A 26,339-nucleotide genomic window follows, 5' to 3' on the forward strand; every position below is an offset into this window, starting at 1 on the left:
TGAAGCTGAAACAAAATATACATTTTAGATGGAAAAACTTAACATTCACAAATTAATCTGAATATAAGAAATGTTGCCTTGGCAATGAACTGAAATAAAATTAATTATTAAAACTAAAACAAAAAAACATTTCAAAATTAATGTAAAATACTACCAACAAAATTCAAATGAAAGCTGAAAAATAAAGCGAATTAAAAATGATAAAACATTATTGCATATAAATCATATTAAAATAACACCGCTCACTTTGATGCAATGAAAAGTCATAAAACCAGAAAAGTACTGAAGGAATATTTAATTTTTATCAAAAAATAAAGTAAAACAGCGTTGCATAAAAACAATATTCTCATCCAGTCCAGCTGTGAGGCCACAACTAGTGTTAAAAAAGAGCAGGAGGGGTCGACAGCTTCTGATTGGCTGATGACTCGGTCTAAACGATGTAAACAACTGCATCCTAAAATAAATCAAGCAAACAAATACAGATGAGCCCCAAAGCAACGTCTCATTTCTGTCCATTCTGTCACACTTTCCAATTACAGGGCTTTTCAAACAGAAAAAGAACTACTTCAGTCCATTCCACAAACATCAAAACAAGCGTGTATAAGTGTGCAAGTTTAACAGAGACAGACGTTCAGTTCTGCTTTGCAGTGGGATGGTGATCGCTGACGTGTTTCATAAAATGTTCCCAGAGTGTCCCGCGCTGTGCACCGTGGATCTGCTCGGCCCAAACGTGTCTTTACGTCAATCACACGGACACACGCAGCAAACACGACTGAAACACTCAAGCAGAGCAGCACTGAGGAGTGTGTGTGTGTGTGTGTGTGTGTGTGTGTGTGTCGTCTCTCTCACAGGACGATCCACGTGCCTCTGTCATTATCAGCCAACACCTGAAGAGAAGAACCTGCAATGAGCAGGAAAAAAAAAAAGTAGTAAAAAACATCTTTTGAACAGTAGTGCAGGTGTATTGCTCATGCGTGTCTAAATCAAACCTTTGTGCAGAGCCTCATTGGTCATGCGGTTGATGTAGCGCGAGCTGCTCTCGGGAACGAGCCACCGCATGACGGTGTTCACACACGACTTCCTGTAAGAGCTCCACACGCTTCCACTGCGGCAGAAACAAACACATAAGAACATCTGACAGACAGACAGCACGGGCCACGCATCCGAAGGTCATTACCTGGTCTGACCTTTGACCTCAGTGAGGTCACCGACACCGACTGTACGGCACGCTCCAGTGTTCAAATCCCAACTGACCTGCAGACTGGAGTGATACGACTTCGGTCTACACACAGACAGAAAACAAAGTATTAATGAACATTTCATCATATGTGTGTGTGTGTGTGTGTGTGTGTGTGTACCTGCAGTGCTCATCCTCACAGTTAGAGAACGCCAGCAGCAGCAGCCCGATGTTTATCACCACTATATTGGTCTCCGGGCAAACCTGTTGCCATAGAAACAGCAGAACACATGCAAATTAGACCACTGCACCAATAGAGCGCAACAGCGGAGTAAACATTCCATTCATCTTTGCTTTTCTACTTCGAATCAAATACTGTAAGGCTCTGATTCTCCTCGTAGCTTATAACACTTTAACAAAGACTTTTTAAAAATCCCTATGCGAAAGATGAACGGAAAAAATACTTCCAGAACCAACGCAACAGAAAAAAAAAGGGGCAGCACTAATGCATTTTGTAAACAAATCCTAACAAAAATGAAACATGTAACACAGCAGCTCCTCCTGAAGAAGGATCACCTCGAGGATGACGACGTCATAGTCGCTGAAGGAGCAGAACTGGGAGCCCCAGTCGGCATCATTCCGGATGACCTCGTTGATGAGATACTCGAAGTCCAGCGTCAGCTGCTCGACACACACACACTGAGAGAGACACAAACACACAAGAGATCAAACACAGCCCAGCAGCATCGGACGTGTGTGGGATCAACACACACCTGACCGCTGAACTGTTCCGTCACCGGCTGCAAGTTTCGTCCCTTCAGATCCGTCACCGTGAAAGGAAGCAGGACTTTATCATCCTCATCTCCTACAGACAAGAGACAGACCAGTGTAGTCTGATTTACAGTCAAAAGACTCTTATGAGTCAGTTCTGTTTAGTGAATCAAGTGAGTGAAAAACAGCATAACTGGTATAGTCTGATCAGAAAACAAATGATTCTTTAGGAGTTGGTTCTTTTTAGTAAGTCAAAAAGGAAATGCAGTGTGACTGGTGTAGTGTGATCACAACCAAATGGCTCTTACGAACCAGTTCTTTTTAGTAATTATAAAACATACAATGTGATCAGCATAGTGTCATTCATTAACAAACAGCTCTTACGAATCAGTCCTTTACAGTGAATCAAAAACATACAGCACGACTGGCGTAGTCCGATTCATGTAAAAATGACTCTTATGAATCAGCTCTTTTTAGTGAATCATAAGCGTACGGTGTAACCAGTATAGTCTGATTCATCAACAAATGACTTTCACGAGTTGAATCTTTTTAGTGAATCAAAAACATACAGCACGACTGGCGTAGTCCGATTCATGTAAAAATGACTCTTATGAATCAGCTCTTTTTAGTGAATCATAAACGTACGATGTAACCAGTATAGTCGAGTTGAATCTTTTTAGTGAATCAAAAACATATCACACAAGTGGCACAGTCTGATTCATGAACAAATTACTCTTGTGAATCAGTTATTTTTAGTGAATCATAAATGTACGATATGACCAGTATAGTCTGATGCATGAACAAATAAATTTTATGAGTTAAATCTTTTTAGTGAATCAAAAATATATACCACGACTGGTGTAGTCCAATTCATGTAAAAATTACTCTTATGAATCAGCTCTTTTTAGTGAATCATAAACGTACGATGTAAGCAGTATAGTCGAGTTGAATATTTTTAGTGAATCAAAAACATATCATACGACTGGCACAGTCTGATTCATGAACAAATGACTCTTGTGAATCAGTTATTTTCAGTGAATCATAAACGTATGATATGACCAGTATAGTCTGATGCATGAACAAATTACTTTTATGAGTTGAATCTTTTTAGTGAATCAAAAACATATCACACAACTGGCACAGACTGATTCATGTAAAAATGGCTCTCATGAATCAGTTCTTATTAGTGAATCATAAACTTATGATGTGACCAGTAAAGTCTGATTCATGAACAAATGACTTTTATGAGCTGGTTCTTTTTAGTGAATCACAAAACACAGTGTGTCCGACAGAGTCTGATTCATAAACAAATGACTCCGGTTCTTGCAATTAACAGTTCAAAAACACAAGCTACTGGTTTGAATCATTCTTATTCATCACTGAACCTAATATATCAGATCGGTTTCTGAATCTAAATCTGACCCCAAGTTTTGGGTGGGTGGGTGTGTGTCTGTAATGACAAGAACAGATGAGAAATGTCGTACCGCTCGGCTGCTCTGACGCTCTGGCCTGCGGTAGTCTGTATCTGAGAGTGGTGTAGTTGACGTAAGCAGGCTCTGAGGAGGAAGAGGAGGATGAAGGTTCATGAGCATGTGGAGACAGAGAGGAGACGGAGGAGGTGGATCCAGGAGACATGACTGTGTTACACACAGCACTGTCCTCTGCCTCTGTGGGCGGCACTGAACTTTGGTTCTGTCCTGAGGAGGAAGACGAGGGTCCCGGGACCTCTGCGTCTCGTTCCTGTCTCTCTCTCGGTCGCTCCTCTTCATTGTGGAATCGCTGGGTGTCCGTCTCTTCTTTCTCTTTGGTTTTTCTGTCATGTTCCCTCGCTCCAGCCTGAGCTCGGCGGAAAATGTCAGCGGCGAACTCTCTGGCCCGCACGGCCGCCTGTGATTGGCCGGAGGAGAGCGGGGTGAAATGAGGCTTTGACTGTCTGAGGTCAGGTGACCCCTGAGACGAGGTTGATGAGGATGAGGAAGGCGATGTAGGTCCAACAGGAGGAGAAGAGGAGGAAGCATCTCTCTTACGGTAGAGAATCTGATTGTTTTGACCCTCCTGCTGCCCGTCTCCTACACCGAGAGGAATTCACACATCAAATGAAATAGAGATCATTAAATCACACTAATAATTGAACACTAAAATAAATAAACAATACACCATATTTACTATAAATTAATTCAAAAGATTGTAGCAAATAAATGTTAAAATGTTTGAAATTTATATAAAAGATCTTTTTAATGTTTTTGAAACAAGTCATTTGCATTAATTTGCTTAAAGATACAGTAAAAACAGTAATATTGTGAAATATTATTGCAATTTAAAAGAACTGCTTTCTATTTAAATATATTTTAAAATGCAATTTATTTCTGTGATCAAAGCTGAATTTTTCAGCATCATTACTCCAGTCTTTAGTGTCACGTGAAATCATTCTAATATGCTGATTTGTGCTGAAGATCAACATTACTGATTATTATCAATGTTGAAAACAGTTGAGCTGCTTCATATATTTGTGGAAACCGTGATCCATTTTCTTTGATGAATAGAAAGTTGAACAGCATTCATTAGAAATAGAAATCTTTCGTAACATTATAAATGGCTTAACTGTCAGTTTTGATCAATTTACTCAGTACTTGCTGAATACAAGTATGAATTATGAAAGTATTAAAGTATGGAAAAAAAATATTTTTGAACGATAATGTACATGAATGAATTGAAAACGGTGTCAAACTGAATTATTTCTATTTAAGAATTCACATATTACAAAAAAGACCAAAGCTTTTTTACTTTTTAATTTATGTATTTACCTTTTATTTACTTTTTGTATTTATTTATTTATTTATTTCAAATGACTCCATATGATCCAGTGGTTTGAATTAATTGGTCAGTTTGAAGAACATAACTATTGAGTAACAACATTCTTTTATTCATTAAATTTCAAAGAACTGTCCAAACAATCCACTTCCTAAAACAAGTTGCATTGAGAGAAAGCAAACACACACATTCATGTGGCCATCAACAAACCAACACACACTGACGTGACGTGAACAAACACTGGCTGTGTACCTGAGCAGAGGGAGATGGCGCAGGCCACCAGAGAGTAGCTGGTGTTGAGCAGAATCACCTGGTCCTTCTTCAGCTGCAGTGCCGGCTGGAACGTCGGGAATGGATAAACCACCTGATAGCGAGCGTTCAGAACGTAACCGTGCTGCAGACACTCGCCACCTGCACACATGTGAACGGAGAAAAGTGTTTGCTTGCTAGGAACTGGAAAGGAGCTATTCATCTATGCTAATAGAACACCAATGCACCTGTGCGTATGGTGGACACGGAGGACGCGGGGCAGCACTGTTTGCACGGTTGTGCGGGAGGCATCGAGGTGATGGTGATATAGATGTCCCTGTTGTTCTCATCACTCATCATCATGTTCATCAGGGCTGAACTGGAGCTGCGCGTGCTGACAGATCACAGAGTGCACATGTTTAGATAACCGTAATAACCCAACCACTGGCTCATAACACACAGCACAGAGGAGCAAGGCTCTTACTTAAAGCCAAAGACGACCAGCTTGGAATGATCATTGTGCCACTCGCAAACGGTCAGATAGAGATCGCTGTAGATGTCCTCACCCGCAAACAAACGCACATGATGCACCTGCAGAGAGAGACAGATAAAGTTCATGTTACATCATGGGGTAATCTTTAGACGTCTGTTTAGTCTGTTATATACAGCAGATTTTACATCAGTTCAGTTCATTTTATTTACAAAGCACAATTAAACAGCAATGGTTGACCATTGTGCTGAACAGTATTGTTTGAAAGACATCAAAGAACATAAAATGATATGACAAGACAAACAATAGCCTAATCATTTTTAAATAAGCCCCTGTTGGCTCATACACTATAAGCCTTGTTTTAAAAAGGGATTGTGTTGCAATTGTTCTACACATAGGAAGGCTGTTCCATAGTTTAGGGCCCAAACTAGAGGTCCGAGCATAATTGCTACAGTCTTACTCTCACTGAGGTTCAAAAAATTAAAGAGACATCCAAGCTTTAATATCAGACAGACAAGCAGTTAAAGCACTCAGACCCTGGATGTCATTTGGCTTAAAAGGCACATCAATTTGAGTGTCGTCAGCATAACAATTGTGCTTATTAAAAATTGAACCCAACGGGAGCATATATAAAGAAAAGAAAATGGGAGCAAGGACAGAACCTTGAGGAACTCCACAAGTCAAAACTGATTTAGAGGATGAGCACCCAACCACACAAACTGAGAAAGTTCTACTATTCAAATAGGAACATATATACCTGTTTGAGGCGGCTGTGCAGGTTGAACTCCCACCAGTACAGGTGATATGTGTAGAAGGAGAAGTCGTCGTCCTCGCCACAGTCACTGGTGTAGGACAACACATACCGGCCACATTTGGTGAAGCCCAGGAAGATGTGCCTGTGACAGGAGAGAGACCGACCAATCAGATACAGCATTCATATCACTCCGAGATAACGGACGGGACCGACTGCATCTTCTCCTCACCCTGCTCTGAGGAACTCCTCACTGACGATGGTCTTCAGCGGGATGCAGACGCGTGGAGGGAGTTTACGGATGAGCCGCTGAGAGAGATGCCCATTCAACTGACAGATATAAAGAGATATATTAATAGTAACAGAGTAATGCACCTGGAAATATTAGCCATAAGTACAGTTAAATTGGTTGTTAGACTGACTTTGTAGAGAAAGCTGCTTAATCAAGGTTGTTTTGGTTAAATATTGAAAACATGATAGTTATGATGATCATGTTTCCACTGAACACTACTTGGCTGAGGCATTTCTACCATTCATTCATGTTAAATATTGACCTATTTACAGTAATGAGATGGCGTTTAGGATGGAAACTGTTATTTCGATGTGAATGATAGATGTCAGTGGAGAATAATGCCGAATCTGCTTTTGACCATTGATGGGCATATCAATAATGACCGATTCATAATCATGAACATTGTTTGTTGAACATTTATTGTTGCCCCCAAGAACCGCATACACTGCAAATAAAAATGTTTCCATTGTTGCGTCCATTAAAATGTTCACATATATAAATAATAAACACTGGGAGACACATACTGACGTTAAATGAGGCTACAGCTAAAAATGCTAATAACACACACATTATTATCTACGTTACGCTTAGAGGAAAAAAACATTTCATGTCATAAATGCCACTTTTGGCCCAAATCCCCCTTTCTGCCTACCCGCCCACGCGTAAGCAGTTTGACGATGTGATCTTTGTGTTTTTTCTGTTGTTTTTGTTTGTTGTCGTCTTTCTCCGATTTCGAGCTGGGCGCCATTTTTGATTTTTGCCAGCTCTTTGGATTTGCCCTCTGTCCAGCCCGGCCAGCTCGCTGATTGGCTCTGCGTCCTCAGATGAGGGCTTTGATTGGTCACAAACGTCGTCAATCAAAGAAACGAGGGCGGGTGTTCTGCTAGGTTCTGCATATTATTCACCAATCAACAACTCTAATTTTTGTTTACAATAACGCATATTAAGTGTTCAAAAGTAATTGTTTGAAAATGAGATAATATTTTATGCGGTTTCTGATTAGTCTGCTAATCTCATACGTAATCGTCGTCTCAATCTATGCACTGCAGTAAATTATTAAATTATAATGTATTTTATATTTTATATTCTATTACATTATCACGTTTTTAAACGCTTCATTAAATTAATAAATTAATGTAAACTTTCAAAAAAATTTAAAGTTGCCATTCCACATGCTACATTTGTGTCACACCGTCATATTGTTATTGTCGAGACATTCATACCTGTATACCATGGGGTGGAGGACCTTAGACCTGTTTTTATACAGTCTATGCCTGAAGGTGTGTCTCTGTTGAAACAGTTGATACATGAATGTTTGTGTGAAATCCCTTCCTTTCTATACATGTGGAGTCCCAAGCCATTGTTAAGCTTTATTGACATTACTAATGCAAAACATACAATACCAATGATTAATTAATGTCATGCAATAATAATTAAATACAGCTATTTAATAAAAAAATTACTGTAACAGAAGTATAAATCATTCTTGCTGAGTTCAGTAAGCGCGCGGGATGAGTCACATTTACTCCGCCCCCTAATTACAAACCCAAAAGAGGCGGGTCTAATGGGCGTGACTCTAAAACGCGCAAGCAGGAAACATGGCGTCGTTGGCAGCTCGTCTCTCTCGGGCTTTTTTCATTAGAAATGGTGCAACACTGAGCCGCAACACTGGCCCAAAATCAGTAAACGCGACAGGGCCGTCTTTCAGCCGAACCGCCGTGTCAACCACATCGGGGGCTGTGCTTCCTAAACCAATTAAGGTGCGTTTATACGAGTCTAAACATTGCCGTTGGAGACTCCCGAAGGGACGCACGGTTGGGTTTCGTGCTAGCCAATGAAAAATAAGAATGGCTTGACTGACACGACCAGTAACCAATGAAATGCTTGGAGCGGCACATAGTTGCTCAAATAAGGAAGTACTTCGTATACGGTTGTTTTTAAAAATCAATTATTTAAAGATATGTCAGTTTAATGATTAATGATAATTTTATAGAAAACTCATTTGCATATTTTTTTAAAACGCCAATTGTAGTTTTCGATCAGCACACGTATATTTTAATTATTATTAATAAATAATAATATTATTATTTAATTTGATCTACTTCTATCATATTTCTGCAGGTCCCGTTCGGTCTGACCCGCATGGTTATAGTGGTGGTTCCGTTCCTTTATGTCGGTAATCTGATCAGTAAAAATTTCGCTGCTCTTCTGGAGGAACATGAGATCTTCGTCCCAGATGATGATGATGATGATGACTGAGTAATATATCAGTTTAATTACCATATATCGTGCATTGCTGTGTGTAGGTGGTTTTCAGATATTCATGTTCTTGTTTTTTCAGAGCATGTTTCACTCGAGCAGTCTGAAGATCCTCTGAGAGGTTTCCAGATGCAGATGAACAGGATATATTTATGCAATAATGAATGAAGATGGTCAACACATTTTTGTGTTTACATCCTGCATTACAGTAACCATGTCCATAAGCCAAAGTTTAATGCTGTTTTTATGTTTTTGAATATTGTCAAAGACAACATGACTTGAGGCTGCCCTCATCAGCCGCCTCTCTTCTATTTAATAAATTGCTTGAATGTTAGTTGCTGGTTGTGTTTTTGTTATATATGTAATGTGTTTTATCATGCATGGTTTATTTTACAATGAAATTACATTGACATTCATACACTTCCACACACGTCCAACAGATGTACGGGGTTTTTAATTATTGTGTTTAACTTAAAATATATCTTGATTTAAGAGCCTGGAATGTTTATTGACTTTCAGCACCACTGTAGTTTCTAACCAACTAGATAAAAAAAAAGAGCTTCACTTAACACAATATCCTGTATATACACATGACCAAAGGGAGATGGAGATATCAGTGCATCCATCCATCTTATTTGACCTCTTGCTGTGCTCTCATTGGTTGGTGCTGTTGCCTAGGAGACGCCCCTCCTCCAGTGCAGCATCAGTGAGTTTGAGGTGTTCTTTAAGTGCATTGATGTCTCTCTCGCTGCGGCCCCGTAATTCAGTCAGCTCAACATACACCTGCTTATAGTGCTCGCTCAACACTTCATTCTCCTGCAGGCAGAGAACATCTGTTACTACACATATAAACAATCAAGCTAAGCATCACTATAAAGGTTTTCATATATATTAATACTGAAGAATAGTGATAAACACAGTTAGGTTTATTTCATTTACACTACCGTTCAAACATTTGGGGTTGATCAGATTTTTTTTGAAAGAAGTCACTTCTGCTCACTTAAGACTGCATGCATTTGATCAAAATGCAGCAAAGAAAAAAACCCCGGTAAAATTGTGAAATGTTATTACAATTCAAAGTACCTGTTTTCTATGTGAATATATTGTAAAATGTATAATAAAACATTTTGCTGAATAAAAGTATTAATTTCTTAAAAAAAAAAAAATCTTACTGACCCCAAACATCTGAAGTTAGATTTATTACGTACGCTTTTTGTCATTGCAATAAGACTAGGAACATGTATAGAGACCTTAGTAAGAGTTTGGACCTCTTTCCTGAGACAGCTGATCTCCTTGTGTAGAAACTCCACCTCGCTCTCCTTCACCTTCAGTAACATCTACAGACGGACAAGGACATGCCAGCATAACAATACTCCACTTTTATTCAATTCTGATACAATTATTCATTTTTTGGCAACATTTTAATGAACGACCTACATACAATTTGTTCTTGCAAAACTTCATTTGTCATACCAAGGGCTATTTAAATTATGTGCAAAAAAAGCTGAAGGATTATTCAAATTGGTGAAAATGAAACAACTAAAATATGCTCTTTCCCTCATGAATGGAGGGGAAAAAAACAATATTATTATTAACACCCACACTAGTGTCATCGTAAATAATGCGTCCACACAAATGGACAAAGACAACAAATTACAGTTCATTTAGCAGGACAAAGGAGCAAAAACAATCTATAAGAATGTATTGCTGTAAAACACAACATATTGACTGATATTTGCTGCGGAGGGTTTACAGTGCGTTCACGCGGGTGATCAGTAGATGGCAGTGTTTGTCTACAGAAACGCCAATCACTCACATCACATGCCCCGCCCCTCGCTTAAAGGGATAGTTCACCCAAAAATGAAAATTCTGTCATTAATTACTCACCCTCATGTCGTTTCAAACCCGTAAGACCTTCGTTCATCTTCGGAACACAAATGAAGATATTTTTGATGGAATCTGAGAGCTGTCTGACCCTCCCATAGACAGCCACGCAACTGAAATGTTCCCATGTCCAGTTTCTGCACCTTGATCGTGGTAGTTACCTTGCTGTCTATGGGAGGGTCAGACAGCTCTCAGATTCCATCAAAAATATCTTCATTTGTGTTCCGAAGATGAACGAAGGTCTTATGGGTTTGAAACGACATGAGGGTGAGTAATTAATGACAGAATTTTGCATTTTTGGGTGAACTAACCCTTTAAAGGTGCAGTGTGTAAATTTGAGCGGCGTCTAGCGGTGAGGTTGCGAATTGCAACCAACGGCTCACCCCTCCCTTTAGAGAAGCTACGGTGGCCGATTCAGGACTAAGATGTCATCGGTAAAGACAGCAGAGAGCAATGAGATTTCTTTACAAAGGTAAACTAAGGAATTATATTTACTTAATTATTTAATAAATCGATGTTATTGCGAATATATTAATGTACTTGTTCATCATTGTGTCAGTGTTTTATTGGCAAGAACAACAAAGTGAGGAAACGCGCTGTGTAGAGCAGTTTGTCCGTTTAGGGCTACTGTAGAAACATGGCGGCAGACTTCCAATTAAGGGGACCCGCGGTGTGTGTAGATAGAAAGTGCTCAATCTAAGGTAATAAAAACATTACGGTTCATTAAGTAAAGTCTTTATACACCTCTGAAAACATAGTTATGTATATTATATTGCATTTCTGTTAATAGATCGATGTAAATATTACACACGTATCTGTGTAATTATACTTCAGCAAAATTTGTGGATATTGATGAAAGCTGGTCATTTTGTTCAGATCAACAGAATTTTTTTTTTGTTTTTGGCTGTTGTTATTCAAACATTTTGTTTGGAAAGACCTATCTAGGTATTTTCAACAGAAATCTGGATATAATTTAGATATAACATGTAAAGATGTCTTCATATATTATGAATAAAATTATTTCTGTTAACTTCATGGTGAATCTTATGATTTTATATAGTAAATTTCATATGCATAAAAGTAAGACGTGTAATTCTAAACACAGGTTTTAAAGTTTTGGGGCTGAATTTCTTATGTTTATTGATTCCCTTAAATGCACTGATAACAAAAAATCAAATTATACAATTATATTTGCTGAAAAGTTAAAACTAATTGAAAGTAATACCCTGTAATTGCTGTTTTATAACCCCTGTTCACCATGTTTTATGTTGTCTATTTGGATGTCTTGATTCATCTGTACATTTGTTTGTTAAGCATTTAATAAAAATAAAAAAATACAATGCATGTCAAACAACCAAACTCAATTTTTACAGAATTATATGTGCTGTGCACAGTTTGCAAATTGTATGTACAGAGTGGAAATCCCAGATCACCAATTACATTTGCCCAAGTCAAGTTTAGGCTAGTTAGCCCCTGCTGGTTTATGTTGTAATTACACCCTCTGGACTCCAAAAGCATCTTCAATCTCACTCCTCTTATTTCCCAGTGACCAATAACCCAACATCCCACTTTGTGCCCAGAACAGGAAGTGCAGAGGGCTTTTAATTAGGGTTAAGAAAGGAAATGGGGTCAAAGATGACAGCCATCTATTTTCCCCTAAATGGACAATATGGGAATGTAATTTCACCTACGATCTAGGATTTAAAAATGTAAGTATTTTTTGTGGATTCTCTTTTTGGACACAAGAGTAGAATTGCAGGGGAAGGGAACAAATTATTTGCGTAGATAAATCCTTGTTTTTTCCCATGTTTTTGCATTTCTTTGATGGAGATTGAGTTGACTTGTTATTGATAATTTTTTTGCGCAGAGCATTAAATATCTGACTGATCTAGTATAATAACAGTGTTCGAGTTTTAGTAACTTTTGATATATTATCAAATTATTTATCTACTCTGTTGAATGGTAGTGTAATGAAATAAAACCGTTCTGGGTCGGTACGATTTTTAAACGAAAACCTCTTCTGCTCACCAAGGCTGCATATATTTGATCAACTGATACAGTAATTGACTTGTTATTGATTATTTTTTTGCGCAGAGCATTAAATATCTGACTGATCTAGTATAATAACGGTGTTCGAGTTTTAGTAACTTTTGATATATTATCAAATTATTTATCTACTCTGTTGAATGGTAGTGTAATGAAATAAAACCGTTCTGGGTCGGTACGATTTTTTAAACGAAAACCTCTTCTGCTCACCAAGGCTGCATATATTTGATCAACTGATACAGTAAAAACAGTAATATTTTACAGTTTTCTATTCGAATATATTTTAAAAAGTAATTTATTGCTGTGATCAAAGCTGTATTTTCAGCATCACTACTCCAGTCTTCAGTGTCACATGATCCTTCAGAAATCAGTATAATATGATCCAAACCTTTTGAACCATACCGTATATTTTTGGGGACTTACAAGCTGATCGACTGAGCTTCAGTTTACATTGCATCTTGTATGTCCATATATACATCTCTCTGAATCATTAATTTTTTTATTTCATGTACAGGTCAAAGATCAGAGTCTTACCTCTAGTTCGGAGGTGCTCCTTTCGTAGCTGCCAAGGGGAACAACTCCTGACCTCTGACCTGTGATGAAGGATCGCATGAGACTTATCTCCTCCGTCAGACGCGCCTGCAGTTCCTGTGAGAACAGGAAGAGGAAATGTGATTTTGACATCCAAACTTAAAACCACAAACGAAGACGTGCTCATTCACACACTGAAAATGAGACAATCATTTGTGTTTCATGCTGATCTGAAACCCATTTTGTAGCATTTGTATAGTGGCAATAACCCTGATTAGTATTAGCAATCCAGTCCTGGGTGAGTAAACAAAACTCAGTCACTCTTCTGAGAACAATGAAACAGGATGCTGTCTGTTGAGACATCATAGTACAGACACTGAACTCTCTATCGGTTGATATGCGTGTTGTAATTTTGTAAAGGTGCTGTGAGTTAGATTTCAATATCTGACACGAGGACGAAATGTGGTGTCTGAATGATCGCATTTATGGACATCACCATAATTACTAGTGGGACATTTTCTGTAAGCTTCTTTTCACGTTAGGAACGTAACAGTTTATTTAGCAAGGATGCATTGAATTGATCAAAGGATACAGTAAAGACTTTTATAATGTTACAAAAGATTTCCATTTCACATAAATGCTGTTCTTTTGAACTTTCATTATTCAAAGAATCCTGAAAATATATATATAAAATCAAATCAAACATCAAATCAGTATATTAGACTAATTTCTGAAGGATCATGTGACACTGAAATCTGGAGTAATGATGCTGAAAATTCAGCTTTGATCACAGCAATAAATTATACTCTACAATATACTCGCATAGAAAACTTAAAAATTTAAATTGTAAAAAAAAATACTTTGCTGTTTTACTATTTTTACTGTATTCTTGATTGAATAAAGGCAGCCTTGGTGAACAGAAGAGGCCATTTTCAAATATATTAAAAATCTTACAGGCCCCAAACTTTTGAACACACATTTCCCATAATTCTTTGTGGCAGGATACGACTAATAAAACATCAGTTTCACATCTAATGCTTAATGTCATACTAGAAGTAAAAAAGCTTCCTGTCTTTGTCAAAAAGTACAAAAAACAACCAAATCACATTATAATAACGATTTCCTCATATCCGTGAACATGTTTTTTTGTTCCAGTTAGTCTCAGAGCCAGGGTGGGTTCACACATAGTGTCATACATTATTTAATTGACAAATCTGTCATTCTTGGACACTAGTAGTTGTGTCCTCCAGTAACCTCTCATCCCACTTGTCTACCTGGTTCTCTTGGCGGAGCTGCTCCATCTCTCTCTCCTTCTGTCGGATCTTTCCGTTTCGCTCTTCGGTGTTGTTCTGGATGCGGCTGTGCTCCACGCATTGCTGGGAATAACGCTCCGACAGACCGTCCAACTCCTGCTGCAGAGAGAGCGACTCGCGCCTGATAGACACACAAGGACATGCACTGATTAACCGAATCACTGACTGATGAGTCTCTCCGTGGGGTTCTTGTTAATTACACACTGTCAGTCAAACACCTGCCACTTCTCAGAGTAAATGAGAGCTTATCTTGTGTTCGGATTCTCTGAGTCGTGAGAGAGGAATTACAGCACAGCTGAGCGGGACAGATGAGAGTTTATGTACAGTACTGAGTATTGTCACCGGATTCCCGTGAGAGTATGAACAAGATGTTGGCGTTTTCTGGCATGCGATGCATTCTCAGATATTTGGAAAACTAATAAGTGTAGCTATTAACCGTATAAAGCCTACTGTATCATAAAGGCATCAAATTTTTCAGCATGATCGAAATTTTGCTGAAAAACCCACAATCTACTGCATGCCTTTTATCGTTTGTTTGATAGTTGATACTTTTTTAGTAAGTAAAAGGCCTTTTAGTATAATTGTGCAAACGTCCACCTTCAAGTCATGGTTCACGTGTCTTTTTGCTATGAAATCTTTACTTATTTTGAAAGTAAACGTAGGAATAACCTTTATTGTTATTAGGTTTACTTGATTGTCCATAGATATTGGATAGCCTATTTTGCTGATATTTTGTATGAATGGTATAAATGTGGACGTACAGCTGTTGTGTGATGGAGGGGTCTGTCGTCTCTCCTCCTCCGTGAGCCTTCAGCTTCTCAATCTCCTCCCGATGAGCTTTCCTCAGAGCCTCCATCGCTGCGGGATTGAAGATGAGATAAATGATAACAAAATTATGGGGAAAAAGTCACTAAATTCTCACCTGATCATATATCAAAATCAGTGTTACTTTAGTATCATATACAACTACGGTTTTTGTTAACATGTTGAATTAGATATGTAGAATCTAGAATTTTGTTTTGTTTCACTAGGATTTTATTTAAAGATGTAGTTATTTTGTTTTTGTGTTTTTTATCATTTGTATGATTTTAGTCTAGTTCACATAAATTTTTATTCATTCGTTTTCAAGTTAAACTAAATGAAAAATGATACGTTTAAGTTTTTTAATATTTTATTTTACGTCAGTTAACATTTTATTTCAAGTTTGCTATTTTAATGATTTTAGTTTTATTTAACAATAACTCTGATCAAAATCACAAACTCGATTTAATTACTATATTTACCGTTGACAAGTTTGGGGTCTGCAAGGTTTTTAAAAATGTTTTTCTAAAGAAGTCTCTTACATTCACAAGGTTATATATTTAATGAAATATACAGTAAAAACATGAGTATGGTAAAATATTATGTAATTTATTAATTTGATGCAAAGCTGATTTTTCAGCATCATTACTCCAGTCTTCAGTGTCACATGATCCTTCAGAAATCATGAAAATATGCTGATTTGCTGCTCAAGAAATTTTTTGTTACATCATAAATGACTTTACTGCCACCTTTGATCAAACGAATGCATTTCTTTCTTTAACAATAGATAATTATATAACACCTTCATGTTCTATCACTCTTATTTGACCCTTGTGATGTTCTGCGGCCCACACTGACCTTGGACTGCGTTCTTGGCTTCCTCCTGCAGCAGTCTCTGTTTGTCTCTCTCCATCTCTCTGCGCTCTCTCTCGTGCTCGTCGTGTATCTTCTCCAGTCTCTCTCGGTGCTCTTTCTCCATCTGCTCCAGTTTCAGAGTGCAGGGTGCGTCAGGATCGCAAACGCCGGCTGCCACACGGGCCTGGCGGAGAGCCTCAATCTGCTGCCTCAGAGACACCACCTGACCAACGCAATGCATCCACACACACACACACACACACACACAGATGATGCAGATTAAATGGTCCTAGACCAAAAAGATGTCTAAATCTAAAAACACACCTCCCCCTGAAGCACCTCATTTGTTGTTTGGGGATTCTGGACACCAACTGGTGAACTTTCCTCTCCGATCGGAAGCTGCTCAAAGTCCGCCCACTTCTTCTCGATGTCTGGCCCGGTCTGAGCGTCAGGAACCTGCAGCCGGGTCAAAATCACTGGAGTCACGACACCCTTCTTCAACTCCACCTTATCCCAGGGGTCTTCGCCCTCCCTGTCGGAAATTCCCTCCTGGAACCACTTGGTTCGGCCCTCCAGACGTCTTTCAAGCTCTTGGTCGCGGCCCTCGCCGGCCTCCCGCCGCTTGGTTAACAGTGAGGACATCTTGCGGGGTTCATCCTGATACGGACCGCCGACATCTGACCCCGGGTCATGGGGTGCGGGAGAGGTTCGGGACGGTGCATTCTTGGAACTGGAGCTGATGTCACTGTTGTCTGGGTGTCTGAGAACAGGCCGAGATATCAACTTCCTACTTATGAAAACAGGAACCTAAGTCAAACCTCAAACCTGCTCCACTGAAACATCAGTAACGTTATTTTAGTTTAAAAGTCCAAAGCCAAATCTTTCAGATGACCATAATCAATATAGGAATGATTCATGAATATTTGATCTATTTTTATATAAATGATTGATGGCTGAATATACGAAAACATGTCATGTTTCAACCTAAAGTCAAAATCAAAATGACTTACTTAGCATGAAGATTAAGCTTATGTTGTATTATTATATTTTGCATAGAGATAATTTTTTTTTTGCAATGTGACTATTTTTATGACAATTTCACTGTACTACAGCTATTTTATTTATGTATTTATTATATATATATTTTTTTAAGTTTGTTCGTAATTGTCATTATTATTATCAACGATGATTCTCATTAGATGCTCATTATTGTAATGCTATATAGTTGCATTATCGCAAATGCTACTATTGTTTATCATTAAAAACACTTTATGGACTGAAAAATAGGTTTCATGTCTTCTCTCAAAAGTCAAAACATTGTCTTTATTCTCTTTTAGACATGTTCTTGACAGTTTTCTGAAATCTTTCAGAAAACCACAATCAATATAGCAAGATGTTACTGTGGATATTTAATATTTTTTGAATATCCATATAAATTCTCTATGGGTGAATACCATGAAAACATCTTACACAAAATGTAATTTAAAATAATAAAAAATCGTATCTAGCACAAATATTAAGCTTTGTTATATTTAACATTAAGATATTTTTGCATTACTTTAAAGGGGTCATATGATGCTATTTCAATGTTTCCTTTCTCTTTGGAGTGTTACAAGCTCTTGGTGCATAAAGAAGATCTGTAAAGTTGCAAAAACTAAAGTCTCAAATCCAAAGGGATATTCTTTATAAAAGTTAAGAGTCAGACACACCTACCTAAAACGGCTCGTTCTAACACGCCCCCACATGTCTACCTCACTATGTGGGAAGATTTGCATAACACCGCTCAAATGTTCACGCAAAGAAAGAAGGCGTAACTTTTAGTCTCGCTGTAGTATTGTTGTTGCCGCCGCCATGTCCTGAAGGCGCTGTGTGTTTCGTTGTGAAAGTGAAATTACTTTGTTTGGTCTTCCAAAAGAGCACGATATCCGCTTCGTCATGCCTGGAGCTGATCCGTGCTGGTCGCTGAGGAAATACATCAACTTCACGCTGTGGATCGCCGGATCGGCTTTCACCGTGGACGAAGCGGAGTCCAGCCCGGGGTCGTCACATGTGGTTGCCGCAGGCATCACAGTATGGTGAGGGACGTAACATTTCCGTCACACGTTTGAAGTATTCGGCCAATCACAACGCACTGGATAGCTGGCCAATCAGAGCACACCTCGCTTTTTCAGACCGATGAGCTTTGTAAAAATCTACGCGTTTCAGAAAGGCGCGCCATAGAGGAGAAACAGTGTTTTTTGAACCTTAAACCGCATAAACACATTTCATTACACCAAATACACAAAATAATGTTCTTTTTAGCAGCATCATATGACCCCTTTAATGACATTAAAGCACAATTTTCCCTCCAAAAATAATCGTCACTGCAATCCAGCTATTTTACTATAAATTGTCTATGTAAATTTTCATTATATGCACATTATTGTAATTCAATACAGTATGGCAAATAGCTGTTAAACATGCATAAAGGCATTATAGCAAATACTACTACTGTGCATTATAAAATATGTTTAATTGTCATGAAAGTAAAACATGAATGGTCCTAAAAACATGTTTCATTGTCATATCTCAAAATATAATAATTAATTAATTAAATAATTATATTTTTTGTTCTCTCTTTTCAGACATGTTCTTGACAGTTTTCATGCAATCCGCCTGTGACTGATTCTCTGCGTTTATTTCTTCAGTTCTGTCCTACCGAATGCTTTCAGCCGAATCCCTGAACGATATTCTCCTCCTCAGTGTGTCGATCCAGTTCCTCCTGATTCTGGAGGTCATCGCTGACAGGGTCACCGGTCCATCACGCATCTGCAGATCAATCACAGAGGTTTGAGACATAGGAATATTCTTACTTTTTCCTACTGAGAGGTCTTCTTAACTTTTGTGACAAGTTCTTACATGCAGTTGAAGTCCATAGTTTTTATCGGCATCAAATTCCTCCACTCGCAGACAGTGACGTAAATAAATCTCACCATCTGCCTCATCTCTCTATCGAGGCGAAAAACACAGAATTCAAGATGGTGTCGTTAAATCAGATCATGCTTTCAGATACTATTACAACTATGGTGCTTACAGCTCTATTTGATCAATTTGACCAGGTTTAAATTTATTCTATGATTTAATCCATGTTTTCCACGTGACATATCTGTACAGTCCTTAGATAATAATTCCTTTGCATGGCAATTTCAGTTATTCTTGCTCACCTCTTCAGCCCCTGAGTCTCTATAGTATCTCAATCCTGAATCAGAGATCACGAACCAGTGCTTCCTCCACTACAAATAAAAACAAGTAACTCGTAGTTATTTGTGCATGTTCACGAAGCAGCAGATTAACATTGCACGATAATCAAAACCTTATCTATCTTTCTAGCTCTTTGAACAAGATTTCAGGCCAGATCCAAAGAAGTATATCTTAAATCCTGGAAGTGGTCCCCATTTCCACTTGTGCTTTTTAAAAATAGGGGAAAATATAAAAAGTAAAAGTATAGCAAGTCATGTTATGCCAACTTCCTTATAACAGCCATAGACAGTCGCTGGTCATGCAATGTCATGCAATAGATCTAGTTCAACAGAAGCAGCCCTGTACCTCTTCATCTTCATCCAGCATATACATCCAGCCCTTTTTACAGTGCGGAAGATCAAGCTTTAAGGAAACAGAATCAGTTGCGTTAAAACAAGTGCATGTATAAGGAATTCAATATATACAACATCTACAGTAAAAATCTTCCCAGAGCAACAATGTGACATTCCAGAGCTGAGTAATCCAGAGCACGGGACACACACACACACACCATTTACTCAAGCATTTCAACAAACACACACATTTCAACGACTTACCGACATGGGTATCCGGTTGTAGGCACGAAAGAGGAAAAAACAGCTTTAGTTGCTCAATTCTAGCAAGTAGGTAGTGTCACAGAAATGCGTATTCGCACGACCACAAAGTCGTGCATTACATAAATACAAGTTCACGCTTATTTAAGCAGTTCCCGCGCTTAAATGTTGCTTTAAAATAAATGCAACTTGTACAAAAACGTTAAATGATCCCTGCGTGACTAGGCGAGCATCTCTAAAAGGTGGTCACGTGACCAGAAGCTTCCGCGAAGCAGCTCGCGGTCTGACACATCAACAAACTGAGCTGTACAGCTTCTCTCAGCACAATCTAAGCTTCAAATCATCTCACAGCTTAACTAAAACCTCTATATCTAGCGCTGAATATCATGCACTTGCTGTCTAGGAGCTCTGCGAACACAGACACCTGCCTCTCTGAAGTAGAAACCGAATACCTCAGCGTTGGTAAACTAGTAACGAGTGTAACTGTAGGTGACTTTACCTGCATCTGAGGGGGCTCTTCTGGACCTTTGTGTTTTCCGTTTACCATCCGAATGCTTTCTCCATTTTTGCTGGACCTCTGAGAACATATTCAGAGAGATACTAAGCAATTTTTAAGCGTGTTATTTTAAAAACGGAGTCTCAAGAAAACATTGCTAGCTCTCAGTGTTGGGGAGTAACGTGACTCGTTACATGTAACTGAATTATGTAACTGTAATCTGTTACTACTGAGAAAAAAACCGTGCAATTAAATTACAGTTGCTTATGAAAATGTTAATGATTACAAAAGGGGTTAACGTTACATCTGAATTTTTTCACACACACAGATTTTAATTGATATATTTCATAAATTGCATTGATTGCTCTAAAGTATGAGACACCAGTATTTCAGATTTATTTAGTTGGGTTTATGTATATGCTTTATCTTCTAAGATTAACTGTCCCCCCCCCCAAGGCATTGTTAGATGCCAGTGGTATGCAAAGATTTGATTTCAATTAAACTATTTCTTGTTATGATTTGTAATCTGTATTTAACCTCAGAATGATCTCAAGGTAAAAAGAGGTGCTAAAGTCTGATTTCGTGGTGGCTGTGCTTTAAAATTAAATTATTATAATCCTTAATTCAAGTGATGAAGGTAATCAGAGTTGAGCTCTGTAAGGTTAACCCCTGCCTGGTTTACATGTTTGAAAATGATTAACTGTTGAAAACATTCGATATTTAGAAATGTAATCAGTTACATTAATGAAGTAATTGAAATAGTTACACTACGTATTATATTTGTAATCTGTAACGTATTACATTTCCTAAGTAACCTTCCCAACACTGCTAGCTATGAGGTTCCTAAGGTGTTGTGGGTGTTTTTAGTGGATTACTATGCAGCTACTAGGTTCTGACTGGTTGCTAGGTGGTTACATACACATCAAAACCTTTATTATAAATGATTAAAATAATAATCTAGTCTCAAAATTTGTCTAAGATGATTCTTTCAGCGTAAATCTATGGGATTTTTCATTTTGCCTATTTTATCATCTGTCCAAATATGTCCCATTTTTATGCCACTTTTATTAATTTATTTATTTTTTGCCTCCGCAGATTCAGCAGAATAGATGACAGGTGAGATGACGTCAGTGAGAAAGGGAAGTGGTGTGTGAAACTGTAATCTCAGGCACCTGTGAATGGCGTGATGCAGTGCTGTTGGTTTTTGACGAGCCTCCCATCTCTTTGTCTAGACGTCTCCGTTCTTTCTCTCTGCGGTCTCGTCCTCTCTCTCTTTCTCTTCCTCTGCCTCGCTCTTCTGAAACCTCACGCTCATAGTCATATCTCCCATCCCCATAGCTTTAACCACAGATAGGAGAAGCAGAATTTACTGACAGGGTTTCCTCTCTCTCACGCTCACTTTGCCACTGAAATGATGCCAGTGCTTTGATGGGGATCTGTGAACCTCTCTTAAAGGGGTCATATGATGCTGCTAAAAAAATAACATTATTTTGTGTATTTGGTGTGATGAAATATGTTTATGCGGTTTAAAGTAAAAAAAAAAAACACATTATTTTCCACATACTGTACATTATTGTTTCTCCTCTATGCTCCGCCTTTCTGAAACGCTCGATTTTTACAAAGCTCATCGGTCTGAAAAGCGAGGTGTGCTGTGATTAGCCAGCTATCCAGTGCGTTGTGATTGGCCGAATTCCTCAAGCGTGTGACGGAAATGTTACGCCCCTACCATACTGTGATGCCTTGTCCCGGCCGGAGCGACGAGACAAAAACAATAAAACCCATTATAAACGAGGCATTTGTTGCATCCAGTGGGGACATAATTACGGATTATAATGACTTATACTGTCTTTTTACGCGTTGCGTATTGCGCCGCGTAAACATAAAACCATGTCTGCATTTGTGATCAGAGAAATGATAAACAAGTGCTACTCTACACTGCTCAAAACTCGTGTTTGAATCATCAGTGGCAAATCCTTTAAATATGAAAACGTACTTACAGTCTGTGAGTCAGAACAGCTGGCATTGTAGTCTACTCTACCAGGAAACAGTCCTCGTCCCCCGAAAAAAAAAGGCTGCACACATCTGAATATTTGAGTTAAACTGTTCTGGAACAGTGTTGTAAATACAACTTAACCACTGATTTCTAGTCGTGTCCTCTTTTGGAAGACCAAACAAAGTAGTTTCGCTTTCACAACGAAACACACAGCGTCTTGACGACATGGCGGCGGCAGCAACAATACTACAGCGAGAATCAAAGATACGCCTTCTTTCTTTGTGTGAACATTTAGGTGGCTTTAGGCAAAGCTTCCCACACAGTGACGTAGACATGTGGGGGCGTGTTAGAACGAGGCATTTTAGGAGAGTGTGGACGAGTCTTAACTTTTATAAAGAATATCTCTTTGGGTTTGAGACTTTAGTCTTTGCAATTTTAGGGATCTTATCTATTCACGAACAGCTTGTAACACTTCAAAGAGAAAGGAAAACTTGGAATCGCATCATATGACCCCTTTAAGAACCAGTCCATGTTTTGACTTGAGAGCTAAAAGATTATGTAATGAAGGGGTTTGTGGGATGAAGTGAATGCTACTGGGGCCGCTGAAAATATTTTGAGAGGAAAAAATATTTTTTGATCGCACTAAATGTACTAAAAGATGCTAAAATTTACTTTTTTTAATTAAATATGTTTAATTGACTGAAATTAAATCATGAAATTAGTCAAAATAATTTTTTTTCATTGACAGCTCTAGTTTTTAACAGGTAGTAATAATAAAATAAATAAAAACTAAAAATAAATTAACTTTTTAATAGCATACCTTTATTTTTTATATAGGACTTCATTTGTGTGTGTGTGTGTGTGTGTATATATATAATTTTTTAATAAATTTAAACATAAAAAAATTTAATTAAATAAATTTTAATAAAATATTTTTTTCACAGTTTTTAGGAAAATAGTCAATCCTCAGGGAATGATCATATCTGGTGATTCATCAAAAAGTTTGAAAACCTGTGATAATGTCCTACTTTACTTGTTTATTTATGTTTTAAGCTTAGTTTTAAGACCTTATTTTAACATCCAGTAATTTGGATGGCCAAACGTCTACCAATACTTATGTAATGGTCTGTAAATAATGTAATTGGAGTAACTTGTAACAGGATGTCCATCACTTTTATAGGACTTCATTTGTGTGTGTGTGTGTGTGTGTGTGTGTATATATATATATAATTTTTTAATAAATTTAAACATATAAAAAAATGTAATTAAATAAAAAAATTTAATAAAATATTTTTTTCACAGTTTTTAGGAAAATAGTCAATCCTCAGGGAATGATCATATCTGGTGATTCATCAAAAAGTTTGAAAACCTGTGATAATGTCCTACTTTACTTGTTTATTTATGTTTTAAGCTTAGTTTTAAGACCTTATTTTAACATCCAGTAATTTGGATGGCCAAACGTCTACCAATACTTATGTAATGGTCTGTAAATAATGTAATTGGAGTAACTTGTAACAGGATGTCCATCACTTTTTTTTCCAGTGGAAATGTTCAGATTAGGCATCTGCTTTTCCATTAGCACCAGCACCATGTCAGTGGAAAAGTGGTACCATCTCTCTTCAAATCTCTGACCTGTGCTGATTGTCTCTGCGTGGGCTCCGGCTCTGCGGTCTCCTCCTCACTATTATTGCTTCCTCTTCCTCAGGGTACAGCTTCGATCGGGGAATATCTGCAATCATCACATAGTCCTCAATGGTCATCTCTGGCACTGCTGGTTGACTGGAAGACCTGGTGTTCTCTGAAAGAATTAGCGCCTCCAAGCCCCGCCTGATGTTGCTTCTGCTCCGATCATTGACCGGCTTGTCCGTCTCTGCAATTAAGGCTTGGGATTTGGGCAAATCAGGGGACGGAACCTGATTCCGGCTCCGCCTTGATTGGGAGATATTTGGTGTTGATGCAGGTGAGGCGGGGCTTAGAGGGGAGTGGGTGGGGCTTAGCGAATGGCGGGAATCAGGACTGCTGGTTGACTGGAAGACCTGGTGTTCTCTGAAAGAATTAGTGCCTCCAAGCCCCGCCTAATGTTGCTTCTGCTCCGATCATTGACCGGCTTGTCCGTCTCTGCAATTAAGGCTTGGGATTTGGGCAAATCAGGGGACGGAACCTGATTCCGGCTCCGCCTTGATTGGGAGATATTTGGTGTTGATGCAGGTGAGGCGGGGCTTAGAGGGGAGTGGGTGGGGCTTAGCGAATGGCGGGAATCAGATCTGGATTGTTTGTCAGAGGTGTCTGAGTATCCGCCATTCCTGCGGCTTTTGTTTTTCGAAGTACCGTTGTTTAGCATACCATGTTCATCGTAATCTTGATAAGGCGTTGAGGCACCAGCGCTGTTAGATCCACTGTTGTAACCACTATTTCGATTGCCGCGGCTTGTTTTGTCATCACGATAGCCTCCTTTAGGAGAGAAATCCCGACTGTTGTATCCAGTATTGCGGCCACCACTCTTTCGACTGCTGCGACCGCTATTGCGACCACTGTGTTTGCGTTCATTATAATCGCCATCGATTTCCACATCAGAATGTCTTTTCGACCAGCCGTTCCTTTCTTCGGAGACATCTGACTCTGCCGAACTCGCGATTGATTTGAGATTCTTATACAGTTTTCCAGAATCCAAGCTGTGTCCGTAGGAGCTCTGGGAGGGGCTTCTTTTGTGGGTGGGGCTAAAGGACTCCCCATATTTATTTGTACCTGAGCTTCGCAAGGGAGACGTGGTGCGCGTGACCACTGAATCTCGTCTTCGTGATGGAGTGCATTTCCCAGAAGCCTGTCGAGAGGACGTGTGGGACGTCCGGTGTCCGGTGGAACCTCGGCGATGGGACGAACTGCCCGATTCCCCTCGCCTCTGCGGTGAGACGTTCGTAGATCTCGGGCTGCCAGAACGAGGGCTTGCACGGGATTGGCTGTCCCCGCGTCTGAAATTTGAATAGGACATGTGTCGCTGGGGGGAGAGGCCACTCATTGCCTCGTTGCTGAGATAGTCAGAGCGCCTCCTATAGGACGGGAGACCCAGGTCGGGGTTTCGGAAGGGGATTGTGGCTTTGCGCTCAGGACTGTGATTGGCTGGAAGAGGGTGTCCCCTCTCGAAGTAGCGTACAGGAGCGGAAGGACTTCCATCTTCCTGTTCCCTGTCCCGTGAGAGGAAGCGATTGGCTCTTTTAAAAATGGCGCGGCTGCTGCTTTGTTCTGTTTCTCTTCTAGTCTCTGTTTGAGGAAGACATGGCATTGATACTGTGCTGATGCATACAAGTTATTGAAATAAATGAATAATTAAATGATTGAATAATTTTGGTAACACTTTAGTATAGGGACCAATTTTCACTATTAACTAGTTGTTTATTAGCATGCCTATTAATAACATATTGGCTGTTTATAAGTACTTATAAAGCATTTATTCTGCATGACCATATTCTACATCCCTAATACTAGGATCCCATGTTTTACACGATGTGGAAAACATGGATGGAATCGCGGTATCCAGTCATAAAAATGGAATTCACTGTATTATGTGGAATATCATGGAATTTGCCCAATTTGGGATGAATAAATTAAAAGTAGGTCAGTACACTTAAATCAAAATGCGATATGGACTAGTGTCTGTGAATATTTAGCCACGAAAATACTATTTAAATGTGAATCCTGCATGTTCTTTGTGTCTCTGTAAATGAATGGCACAGATGCACGGTTTCATTTACTGCACACATACTGAAGCGCAAATTTGGGGAAAAAATTA

General features: G+C 38.8%; 3 protein-coding genes across 4 annotated transcripts; 1 reads left to right on the plus strand and 2 right to left on the minus strand.

Moving 5' to 3' along the window:
- Positions 1-294: 294 nt before the first annotated feature.
- LOC107598500 (DDB1- and CUL4-associated factor 15-like) lies at positions 295-7,319 on the minus strand. Its single transcript, XM_016289866.1, has 13 exons — positions 7,194-7,319; positions 6,482-6,579; positions 6,256-6,394; positions 5,493-5,599; positions 5,257-5,402; positions 5,012-5,170; positions 3,433-4,017; positions 1,951-2,042; positions 1,754-1,876; positions 1,359-1,441; positions 1,178-1,282; positions 990-1,105; positions 295-901 (listed from the first exon to the last, which is right to left on the minus strand). Exons 1-13 carry the CDS (start codon positions 7,287-7,289, stop codon positions 846-848), a joined length of 1,905 nt encoding a protein of 634 aa, XP_016145352.1. The 5' UTR covers positions 7,290-7,319; the 3' UTR covers positions 295-845.
- Positions 7,320-8,073: 754 nt separating this feature from the next.
- LOC107598503 (essential MCU regulator, mitochondrial-like) lies at positions 8,074-9,134 on the plus strand. Of its 2 annotated transcripts, none has more exons than XM_016289873.1 (3): positions 8,074-8,301; positions 8,663-8,801; positions 8,878-9,134. In XM_016289873.1, the coding sequence occupies exons 1-2, from the start codon at positions 8,140-8,142 to the stop codon at positions 8,798-8,800; spliced, it is 300 nt and encodes a 99-aa protein (XP_016145359.1). In that variant the 5' UTR covers positions 8,074-8,139; the 3' UTR covers position 8,801; positions 8,878-9,134. The 2 variants fall into 2 exon arrangements, with proteins under 2 accessions (XP_016145359.1, XP_016145358.1); XM_016289872.1 differs by having other exon boundaries at positions 8,663-8,800; positions 8,883-9,134.
- A 114-nt stretch (positions 9,135-9,248) lies between these two features.
- On the minus strand, positions 9,249-25,832 carry LOC107598532 (thyroid hormone receptor-associated protein 3-like). Its single transcript, XM_016289905.1, has 15 exons — positions 24,714-25,832; positions 24,185-24,465; positions 21,732-21,897; positions 20,563-20,640; positions 19,816-19,848; positions 19,434-19,502; positions 19,129-19,218; positions 18,929-19,038; positions 16,555-16,990; positions 16,234-16,453; positions 15,336-15,432; positions 14,536-14,695; positions 13,265-13,378; positions 10,051-10,137; positions 9,249-9,616 (listed from the first exon to the last, which is right to left on the minus strand). Exons 1-15 carry the CDS (start codon positions 25,830-25,832, stop codon positions 9,455-9,457), a joined length of 3,222 nt encoding a protein of 1,073 aa, XP_016145391.1. The 3' UTR covers positions 9,249-9,454.
- Between the last annotated feature and the right edge of the window lie 507 nt (positions 25,833-26,339).

This window comes from Sinocyclocheilus grahami, unplaced genomic scaffold, assembly GCF_001515645.1.
Source record: "Sinocyclocheilus grahami isolate Dianchi unplaced genomic scaffold, SAMN03320097.WGS_v1.1 scaffold252.1, whole genome shotgun sequence".
Taxonomy (NCBI): Eukaryota; Metazoa; Chordata; class Actinopteri; order Cypriniformes; family Cyprinidae; genus Sinocyclocheilus; species Sinocyclocheilus grahami.

What these genes read in the sequence shown, in the direction of transcription:
- LOC107598532 (XM_016289905.1), bottom strand. Translation starts at nt 25,832, where the DNA reads ATGCCATGTCTTCCTCAAACAGAGACTAGAAGAGAAACAGAACAAAGC. An exon ending in CGCAGAGACAATCAGCACAG is followed by an intron (nt 21,898 to 24,184) that starts GTCAGAGATTTG and finishes CTGTGGTTAAAG; the next exon opens with CTATGGGGATGGGAGATATG. An exon ending in AGCTCCGCCAAGAGAACCAG is followed by an intron (nt 13,379 to 14,535) that starts GTAGACAAGTGG and finishes CTGTTCTCACAG; the next exon opens with GAACTGCAGGCGCGTCTGAC.
- LOC107598500 (XM_016289866.1), bottom strand. Translation starts at nt 7,289, where the DNA reads ATGGCGCCCAGCTCGAAATCGGAGAAAGACGACAACAAACAAAAACAA. An exon ending in AACTGCTTACGCGTGGGCGG is followed by an intron (nt 6,580 to 7,193) that starts GTAGGCAGAAAG and finishes TATATCTGTCAG; the next exon opens with TTGAATGGGCATCTCTCTCA. An exon ending in GAGGTCAAAGGTCAGACCAG is followed by an intron (nt 1,106 to 1,177) that starts GTAATGACCTTC and finishes TTTCTGCCGCAG; the next exon opens with TGGAAGCGTGTGGAGCTCTT.
- LOC107598503 (XM_016289873.1), top strand. Translation starts at nt 8,140, where the DNA reads ATGGCGTCGTTGGCAGCTCGTCTCTCTCGGGCTTTTTTCATTAGAAAT. An exon ending in TGCTTCCTAAACCAATTAAG is followed by an intron (nt 8,302 to 8,662) that starts GTGCGTTTATAC and finishes ATATTTCTGCAG; the next exon opens with GTCCCGTTCGGTCTGACCCG.